This window comes from Fukomys damarensis, unplaced genomic scaffold (assembly GCF_012274545.1).
Source record: "Fukomys damarensis isolate Sample0158 unplaced genomic scaffold, DMR_v1.0_HiC HiC_scaffold_5, whole genome shotgun sequence".
Taxonomy (NCBI): Eukaryota; Metazoa; Chordata; class Mammalia; order Rodentia; family Bathyergidae; genus Fukomys; species Fukomys damarensis.
Window position 1 is genome coordinate 84328963 of NW_022900917.1, and position 10689 is coordinate 84339651.

General features: G+C 48.3%; 1 protein-coding gene across 2 annotated transcripts in view; it reads right to left on the bottom strand.

Annotated features, from left to right (window-relative positions):
* Zc3h3 (zinc finger CCCH-type containing 3) overlaps positions 1-10689 on the bottom strand; it is an 89290-nt gene that overhangs the window by 14828 nt on the left and 63773 nt on the right. For both annotated transcript variants that reach the window (XM_010639255.3, XM_010639256.3), the window contains exons 6-9: positions 9640-9682; positions 9407-9565; positions 9239-9308; positions 6835-6966 (exon numbers count right to left, since the gene is read on the bottom strand). In XM_010639255.3, the coding sequence (XP_010637557.1) occupies positions 6835-6966; positions 9239-9308; positions 9407-9565; positions 9640-9682 (404 nt within the window). The remainder of the gene's footprint in view (positions 1-6834; positions 6967-9238; positions 9309-9406; positions 9566-9639; positions 9683-10689) is intronic.

The following is a 10689-nucleotide window of genomic DNA, read 5'->3' on the forward strand; positions in this document are numbered from 1 at the left end:
TTTTTTTGAGACAGGGTCTCACTATGTAGTTGAGACTGACCTGGAACTCACTATGTAGCCCAGGCTGGTCTTGAACTCACAGAGATCCGCCTGCCTCAGCCTCCTGAGTGCTGGGATTACAGGCATGCGCCACCAATGCCCAGCCAATGTATATTCTTTACCATGATGAGATCAAACCAGAAATCAAGGACAGAAAGTTAACAGGAAAAATCTTTAACCATTTGCAAACTAAATAACACACTTCAAAATAGTCCACAGGTCAAAAAGGAAATCTGAAAGGAAATAAAAAACCAGAACTGGGGGCCGGGGACTTAGCTCAGTGGTGCCTCTGCCTGCCTTGCAAGCGCAGGGTCCTGAATTCAATCCCCAGTACCAATCAATCAGTCAATAAGCCAGAACTGAATGGAAACACTCCCTCAAGATTTGTGGGATACAACTAAATAAATACATTAGAAAAAAGGAAAAAATTCAAACAGAAACCTAAGCTCCCCACCTGAAAAACCAAGAGAGAAGAAAACAAGCAAAATTAAGTCAAAATAATCTCAAATAAATGATAATAAGAGCAGAAAGCAATGAAATCAATAAGAGAAAAATCAATAAAACAAAGAGCTGGTTCTTTGAAAAGATCAATGAAATTGATAAACCTCTAGCAAAATATAAAATGAAGAAAGAAATCACAAATTTCTAATACCAAGAATGAAAGGAAGATCACTACAGATCCTGCAGACATCAAAAGAATAACTGGGAAATACTTCAACTATTCCATATACATAAATTTGACAACTCAGATGAAATGGGGAACTTTCTACAAATACACCACAATCTACCAAAACTGACTCAAATAACCAGGCTGAACAGACCTGGAGATGGAGTCAGTAAGCAAAAGCTTCCTAAGAAAGAAAAATCCAAGACCAGGGGCTTCACTGGTGAGTTCTAAATCATGTAAAGAAGAATCTGCACAAATTCTTCTCAAACTCTTTCCAAAAAATGAAGAGGAGGGAATATTTTCCTAACTCATTCTATAAGGCCAGCATTACTTTGATACCAAAACCACAGAAAGTCAATATAAGAAAAGAGAACTATAGGATGATATCCTTTATGAATTATTAATGCAAAAATCTCAACATACTTGAAAACCAAATTCCATAGCATATTAAATGGATTCTATATCATGGCCAAGTGAGATTTATTCTTAGCATGCAAGGATGGCTTACCATACATACACCAGTGTGGTTCTGATTGTTTCAATGTGGTCAATGTCATTAACTGACCACCTAAACGGAAGGGGAAAAAAAGACAGTATTGTATGAGAAAAGGAAAAATGGAAACAGTCTTTGTAAATAGGGAAGGGTGGAGGGGGTGAAAGGAGGGCAGGGGAATGGGGAAAAAATAAGAACCAAGATACATCATGTAAATGCACAAAATCCCAACAATGAATGTAACTGTATTGTATACTTAAAATGTACCAATAAAATTAATGGGGGAAAAAAAGACAATATTGTCTCAATCAGTGTGGAAAAAATCTTGACAAAAGTCACTATTTTGTAACAAAAACGCCCAATAATGGAACAAAGGGAACATCATTAATGTGATAAACAGCATACAAGAGAGGCCAAAAAGTTAATGTCTTGTTCAGTGATGAAAATGCAAGCTTTTCCTGTGATGAGAACAAGATACTTTTGCCATTTTTTTTTTTCTTATTGAGTTTACTGGTACATTTTAGGTATACAGTACAGTTACATTCATTATTGGGATCTTGTACCTTTTTTTAAAAAAATTTTTTTTTTTTTTTTTTTTTTGGTACTGGGGATTGAACTCTGGTCCTTGCGCTTGCAAGGCAGGCCACCGAACTGCTGAGCTAAATCCTGGGCCCGGGATCTTGTACCTTTACATGATACTTTTGCCATTTCTATACAACATAATACCGACAAGTTCTGACCCGAACAATAAAGCAGGAAAAAAAAAGGCATCCAAATTAAAATGGCGATGGCCACTTGCCTTGCAAGCACAAGGGCCCCAGTTCAATCCCCAATACCCCCCCAAAAAAAGAGAGAGAGAGAAAGTAAAATTATCCCTAATTGCAGATAACATGCTTTTATATATTTAAAAAGAATCACATCATGGGCCGGGGATTTAGCTCAGTGGTTCTGCCACCTGCTTCAGCTTCACAAGTGTGCGGTCCTGAGTTTGATCCCCGGTACCAAAAAAAAAAGCTAAATACAGGATTATAATATGGTCCCACAATTCCAATACAGGGTTTATACCATAAAAGTAAAAAGCAGATACCTATATGTTCAATACAATGTTGATAGTAGTCAAAAGGTATGAAAAACCTGTAGGACAAAATGTACGTATACATGCAATAGAATATCATTCAGCCATGAAAAGGAATGAAGTTCTGACACATGCTACAATATGCATGAACCTTGAAAACATGATGCTAAGTGAAAGAAGCCAGACATGAACAAATGTTGTATGATCCCATTGATAAGGGCTGGAGATATCACTCAGCGGTGCTGTGCCTGCCTTGCAAGCACAAGGTCCTGAGTTCAATCCCTGGTACTGGCGGCGGGGAGAAATGCCTAAAATTAGGCTGCCAAGGGAGAAAAGAAGTTATTACTTAATGGGTTTAGAATGCTTTTGTCTGGGGTAATGAAAAAGTTATGGAAATATTTGACAGTGGCAATGGTTGCACATATTGTGAATGTAGTTAAAACCACTGAACTGTCCACTTAAAATTGGTTAAAATGAGCTAGGTATGATGATGCACACTATAACTCCAGCGTTCCAGGAAGCCAAGGCAGGAGGATAATAACTTTAAGCCCAGCTTGCGCAATTTAGTGATTCAACGTAACCCAATCTCAAAATAAAAGGGCTGGGGATGTAGCTCAGTGTGAAGCTCCTGAATGCAATTCCCCATATCACAAAGGAAAAAGATAAAATTACACTAAAAATGATTAAAATGGTAGACTTCAAATGTACTATATCATAATTTCTAAGAAACTAATAATGTAGGGCCAGAGATTTAGCTCAGCAGCACCACACCTGCCTCAAAAGCACAAAGTGTTGAGTTCGATCCCTGGTATAAAAAAAAAAAATTCCAAAAAACAAATAATGTAGGGGCTGGGGTGTAGCACTTGCTAGCATGCATGAGGCCCCAGGTTCAAACACTAGCCCTGTCTCCCAAAAGCAGTATGGATGAAACCTTTGAACTGTACACTTAAATGGGTGGATTATATGATATGCAAATTATAACTCAAAAAATCTGTTTATCATTTCTTCAGGGACCACTGCAATGATGGAAAAAATAGACAGGTTAGAGCAACCTAGAAAGACTTGCAACAGGAAGACACTAGGTGGGGTTTCCCCTGACCCACGAGTAAACAACAGCCTTTGAGCTACCACCCCTACTGATCTCATAGTCTCCTGAGGCAGCCAGAGCTATCACCCCAACTTTATATAGATTAATTGTGCTGCACCTAATCTTGTAATCCCAGCACCCAGGAGTCCAGGGCAAGACTGCCGTTGAGTCAAGGTCAGCCTTGGCTACACAGTGAGACACTGTCTCAATTAAAAAAAAAAAAAGCCTACAAACTCAATCTCCCGTACCAAAAAAAAAAAAAAAAAAAAAAACAGCCTGTAATCCCAGCACTTGTGAAGTTGAGACAGAGGATCTCCATGAGTTCAAGGACAGCCTGGGCCACATAGTGAGTACACTCAAACCTAGCCTGAACTACATAGCAAGACCCTGTCTCAAAAGACACCCCAAAAAACAAAACAAAAATCCAAAATAAAAAATACAAGGAAGGAAACTGAAGCTAAGGGTGGCCTGACTCACCCAGGCAGCAGGATCAGCAGGTGCACAGTGCCGCCTCATGGCTAGTGACGTCAGTGGAGGCAGCGGTGGGGGCGCTCAGTGACCACAGATGGGCACAGGCCCTCAACAGATCCACAGCATGCAAAACAAGGGGACAATGGATGGACTATGCCCCAGAATAAGTTCGGCCCAGTGATGGACAGCACTGGTGAAGGTGATGCTTGGTGATGGGCAGGGAAACCAGGAAGCAGCTGTGCAGAGGGTTTGGGGAGGGAGTCTGTGGCCAGCCAAGAGGGCAAGGGCAGGGAGGCCCTGTGACTCAGCAACTGCCAGGAGCTGAAACCTAACACTAAGCCCAGGCCACCTCAGGACAGGGCCTGAGCTCCGAAACACACGCATACATGTGTAACCCAACTCATGAGGCACATGCTTGCTTACAGACCCCCCCACAGCTCTAGGCACTGGCTGCAGGCTGCAGGGACACTGCTATACTGAGCACATAGTTTTATTTTTTGGGTTTTTTGAGACAAAGTCTCACTATGTAGTCCAAGCTGGCCTTAAACTCACCATGTAGCCTCCAATTTAAATAAATCCTCCTGCCTCAGCCTCTGAAGTATTGGGATTACAGGCATATGGCACCATGCCAAGCTACTGAACAAATTTTAAATGTGCCCAGGAGGAATAGCCCTACCCCAAGCTCCTTGGGCAGGTGGCTATTTCCAGAGCTGGAGTTTTCTGTGGGGTCAGAAAGCAGAAAAGCACTACATACATGTTGGAGGCAGGCACAAGAGACAAGGGCAGCCCGAAGGGCTTCTTGGAGGCCAATTCCGTGCAATGTGAATGTAAGATAAACAGTGACAGTAACAATAAAACAGGCCTCAATGCACTGGGACACTCAGTGGTGAAGGAGAGGGGTGATGAGAGCCCTCCTGCACATGGGCACCAGGTTGCAGAGATGGAAGAATCCAGCACACCAGAAACATCAAGTGCTGTCAAGACCAGCAGGCATAGGTAGGATTCTCCGGAGGCTCTGGGAATCTCCCACAAAAGACATATAATTGGGAAGGAATCATGGAGAGGCATAGCTGGTGTCACATCCACCAAGTGATGGAGGAGACCTGGTACTTAACTGCTAGTAGGAAAACACGGGGTGCCACACCTGCCACCTGCTACTGTAACTTAGAAGACACACATGCCTCCAATCTGACCTGAAGACCAGGGGGCTCAGGACAGGATAGCTGGCCATTTGGCAGAGGCTGACCTCTGAGCTACAAGGCCTGGAACAGCCTCATGGCCCCCAGAACGGGAAGGCGTGTAGATTTACTCCCAGCCTAAATTATTCAAAAGAAAAGGGAATACACCTCTTTAACAAGCCATGGCTTTATGAAGCAAGGTTAACAATTTCACTTGATTCAGTGGAATATTATAAACTCTCTGGGGCCCATTTGAGGACTTCTACTTCAGGCACAAGGTGACGACTCAGCATTTTTTATATTATTTAGAGAATAAAATTAACCCTCACAGGCCCAGGCTGCTGCCTCCCCTCCCGCTGGATCTGGCCGGCTCAGCGCTTTCCTCATATATAATTACAAGCTGCTATCCATCATGTAGCAGCGACGCAGCACTGACACGTGGAAAGGGACACAGTAAGCACTTCCACTAATAGAAGCAGGACTTAAATATCGCTTTGATATTTTCATTTAAATTGGAATATTTTACAATAATCATCTATGCCCTCCATGGGCTCCTGCCCCTACCTGGGCCAGGGTCTGGAGCTGCCCAACCAGGCCCACCTCCAGGAGAGGCTTTTCTGCCAAGCCTGGTGCCCTTCAAGGTGACCGCCAGCTCTGTTAGGCCCATATTTCCAGCAGCCAATGGCAGTGCAACAAGAGAGTCAGGGCTGGCTCCTGTCACCCTCTGCCTCAGTGTGCGCCCCGGAAGAGGGCGCCAGGGCTACACTGGGAGGTGGGTGGAATAAGAGAGGAGGCAGGGTAAAAGGGGGACCAAATATAGAGGGTTGTGTGCACAGAGGGTATAGCACTACTTCCAGGTGTTCCTTACAGTGTGAAGCCAGAGACAGAGGGGCTGGTATGCCTGGGACCTCAGCTTCACTGGGGATTGCCCCTCTGGTCTGCAGGCCTAAGGCAGGGCCAACCTTTCCAAGACTTTGCAGATTAAGGACCCCCCAAGATATGTGTCACAGCGCCCTTTCAGGGTGTCAGTGATCACATCACAGAGCCCCTTTGGGGCACCCAGCTCAGGCCCACCCTCATCCTAGGGACATGCCGCAGGTCAGAAGCACAGGTGTAGGGGACTGTAGGAAGAGAGTTCTGCAGGGAGTGGCCCCCATTAAGAGGACAGTCACAAGGGAAAGGATGCTTGCTCAGCTGTGGGGAACTTCCCACAGCAGCACCTGGCCAACAGGTTCAAGATGGTGTGTGGGACAAGAAGGCAAGTCAGCTGCACCTCAAACACAGGGCAACCCTCTTGTTGGAACCCTCACACCATATCTGGCCCCATGTACTTCCTGTGGGCTCTAGCTGCTGCATAGGACACCCCTGGCCTTGGTCTAACTCCTCTCTCCCGGGTAAGTGGGAGTGGGCCTTATGCTCACCACCTGAAATCCCAGGGAAGCCACTGGCTCCACACCCATCAACAGCCCTGTGACTCCCAAGATCTGCGATGTCCCTTTCACTGCACAGCAGTCTCCTGGGGATGTTGCTGGCCCAGCCACCACAGCCGTCCCCACACTGTACCCCTTGCTGCTCTGAGAGACATAGGTCCTCTCAGGTTCATTTTCCCTTGGTTCAAACTCCATCCTGCCCTTGTATTGTGTGACACCGGGCAAGTTGCTAGACCTTTATATTACCTGTGAGGTGGATGTAATGACAGTGATTACGTCAGGGCCATGGAAGAGCAAGAAGACCACCCCAGAAGATGCTGGGGAGTGTTGAATAAGACCAGGTTGTAGGTAGCTCAAGTTACCCATGTACACCTGCCCACTCACAGCCCCTCACCTTGGCACCCAGAGGACAGTAGCCTTTGAGGAAGTCGCTGCAGACCTCAGCCTTGCGGGACACATACACATGGCTGTAGGGGCAGTTGCTGTTGTTGCAAATTCCCTTCAGGAAGTAGGAGCACACAGGCATCTGTGAGAGGGAGGGAGAGTAACAGTGAGGAGAGTGGACCTTACTCCAGTGTTCATACCACTCTACAAGTAGAAACACCAGGACTCAAAGGACCCATCCAGGGCCCCAAAGACCCTGCCTGGAGACCTTCACTAAAGCCCTCTCAACAAATAAACACACTGTGTTGGCCAGCAGAAGCTGAGGGGCAAGAGCTGCTACACATCCAGGTGACCAGCACATCTGCCCTCACTCTGCCCAGATAAGGACACTACAGCTGAATGGCCAGTAGTAGGGGCTTGGACCCAGGTGGGCAGTGTCTGGATGCCTCACCTTCTCTGAGCCTGCCTAGTGTATGGGCTGAAAGCTGAGGAGAGGCAGCTGCTTAGAGCCCTGAGGCCATGGGTCCAGGGTGTATGATTTACCTTGGGGCTGGACACCCAGCCAAGGGGTCTGTAGTTACCTCATGCATGTGCCTTGGAGCAGGTCAGGTCTGGCACTGACTACAGGGTCAGCAGGAAGGGCCTGGGGAGACCTAAGGGCCTGGGTAGTGTGTGATCCACCCTTGCTGCTACTGACAGGAAGGGGCAGGTGCATGGCCCAGCAGCTTGATGCCCCTTTCATTTAGAGCACAGAGGCAGGTGACAGGGGCTGTAGTCACCACTTGTTATCACCTTCTGGGCCAGCACAGGGAAGAGACCCAACACCCCCACCCCCAAGCTAAACAAAACTGAGGCCTAAGAAGTAGGCACTGGGCCAGAGCACCAGGAAAAGGAAAGAAGTAGAGGCAGCGCATGTGTGGGAGGATTGGTCTCTACATTTTCCAGGTGACTTATCTCCCTGTTTCTCCAGCAGGCTAGCCCCTTCTCCTTCCTGGGCTGCCTGGGAAGTGGGGCATTGTCACTGTCCTGGCACAGCATGAGTCAACACATAGCCTGCAGGAGGTCTCCCCTGGGGTCCCCTCCTGCTGTGTCTTGTGTCAGAATCCAGCCTCTCCGGTTCCAGGTGGCCACACTATGGTTCCCCACCAGCTGGGGGCTGCTCAGTATTGAAGGCCAACAGCAGGCGGGATGAGCCTTCCAGGGTCCTAGAACCAAGAGGCTGTAAAGAGTCACTTCTTTGGAGTGAAGTGGGGGAAGGGAGAGGAAGGACCCTGTCTGAGGCTGAGGGAGGAGAGGCCACAGAGGAGTCCTAAAGCTGAGAGGAAAAGAGGGAGAAATCAAAGAAACAAAGGGTGATTTACTGAGCAAGAGTTTATTTTTAATTGTCTTTTAACTGCAGCCGCAGAGGGGAGAGGGTCCGGGGGCCCCTGTTTGGGGCTGGCGGTAGTGCGGCTGTAGACAATTCCCTTAATGTGGTTTTTGATATAGAGCCCAAATTAGCTCTAATAAAAAGGGATAATAAAGCCAACTCTTACACCAAACGGAGCTCCTCCTGGCTGTCAGAGTGGGGCCGTTACCAAGAGGAAACTGCATTCTCATTTCAATTAACCTTGTTTGCACCCTACCACGTCCACACAAATAACAATAACATTAATTCAGGGCGCTGGTGCGGGCCCACATATCAGACAGCTTGGAGTGTGCACCGGCTTTGGAGCTGGCGCTTAATGAACCCGAAACTCGACGTGAATTTCCAAATTGCTCACGACAGAGTTTCGAAGCTCGATTAGGGAGAAAAATGCTGATTCTCTCCAAGCTCCTCAAGGGGAAAAGCTGTCAGAGCAGCAGTGGGCCTTGCCCACACCACCTCCCTCATGCAGGCCCTTCCCCTCAATTGAATCAGGCCACATTCATGGGGGCTAGTAAGCCAGCCTTGGCTATGGGGTGAGGACCCCAGGACTCCAGGTTCTGTGCGCTACAGCCAGCACTGAGCCCAGCCCTCAACATTCTCAGCCCTTCCCTCCAGGGCTCACCTCCCAACTGCCCTGTCCACTCTGCCTGGGAGACCTTTGGCCTCCATACGAAGCATACTCTTGTCCATGCCCTGGCTTGAGGAGGTAGCTGAGGCCTCACCCCTGTGCCCAGGAGTACCTGTGGGGCTGCTTCTCCCTATGCATATGGTTGGGATATAAAGAAGCTGGGTCTCTCAAGGATGGGTACTAGGGGAATAGAAAAGGGAGATCCCTCATGTGGTACTGCTACCAGCTGTGGTTCGAGGCCACTACGGCTCTGCCCAGACACAAAGGTAGAGAGAGGTGTGAGAGGCAGGGGACATAGGAGGCAGGTGCTCCCACCTCTAGCCCAAGGAAAACCGAAAGTATCTGGAGAAGGGAGACTGATGGCCAGATGACACTCACCTTATCCTTGGATACGTTGTGGGAGAAGGGGCAGGTCCCATCTGTCTTCTTGCACGTGCCCCGGACAAACCTGAAGTCCAGGACACAAGGACGTGAGGAAGGCTGTTAGGATAGGGTCAGCCCCTCCCTCACCCCCTAAAAATCATGCAGCAAGGCTGGGTGGGGCACCTGGTGCACACAGCAACCTTCTCAGGGTCATGGATGTATGGGCAGTGCTCGCCGCGGTTACACCTTCCAAAGCGGTTGTAGTACATACAGTACTCCTTTTTCTTCTCCTTTTTCTGCCTAGCCTGCCGGATGATGGCCAGGCTGCGCTGAACAGCCCGGCTGCAGACAGGAAAAGGTACGTGAGCCCGAGGATGAACAGGGAGCACCCCCATGCCCAATCCCTGGGGACGAACCTGGCTAAGGAGCGGCTGCAGTTGCTGGCAGGGTCCAATCGGCCTACAGAAGAAAGAGGTGGGGGTCACATCAGGCCAAAGCCCAGCATAAAGTCCTGTCCACATTCCTCTGTACCCTGAGCTAAGCCTCATACCCTCTCCCCACTGACCTACCTGGCCAAGCCCTCTTGGAGTCCCCAACACTCTGCTCATCACTGCTGCCTCCATCAGGGCACAGCTCCACCCCTTCCCTATGTGAACACAACACACTGGCCCTTGAGTCTGGCTCTGCTTGAGGGTGGGGTGGTGCAGGATTCCTGCTGTGCCCTCTGAGTCAATATGCCAGGAGGACTGAGGTAGCCAGCTGGCTCCTGCCTTCAGCTAGTTGGGCTCCCCAAACCCACAGTGGGTGCCGGCTGGACCTCCCTGCATGCTGGCTCCTGCTCCCCCTGGGTGCCCATCTGGGCAATTAGATGGCTCATTGGGCAGGTCCTTAGGCTGAGGCAGTGATGAGCCAGTGGATGTCTCTCTAGGCTTTGTCCTCAGCCTGGCCACCCAGGAAGATACCATGTAAACAGTGTTGATGCCAGTGGTAGTGCTTCCCTTTGCCAGAGCCTGGAAGCAGGATTAGTGAGGGAATGGGACTGGAGGGGTTGCTTAGACCAGGATAGCAAATACAAGCCACATATGAACTGGCTTTGTAGGAGGAAGGGTTTTAATACCTTTAAAGGATTGTAAAATGAAAACTATACATCAGAGAAGAGTGTGGTGGCAAAGCCTAAAATACTGACTGATTCTGACTGGTGCCTTGTAGACAGGGAGTCTGCCAAGGCCTGGCCAATGCTTGTTACTTAGTTTTAGAAGTACCATATCAGATGGCTCTCGCAACCCCAAGCCCACGGAGCAGCCCAGCCTTTCTGAGGTCACTAATGTGGTATGAAGAGGAAAGCAACAACAGGAATGGCTTCCCAAGAGCCAGGGCCTATGTGGTAAGGGCAGGCACCTAGAGGGAGGGCCTAGGGCTCAGGCTACCTCACAGCTGCTTTTTTTTTTTTTTTTTTTTTTTTTTTT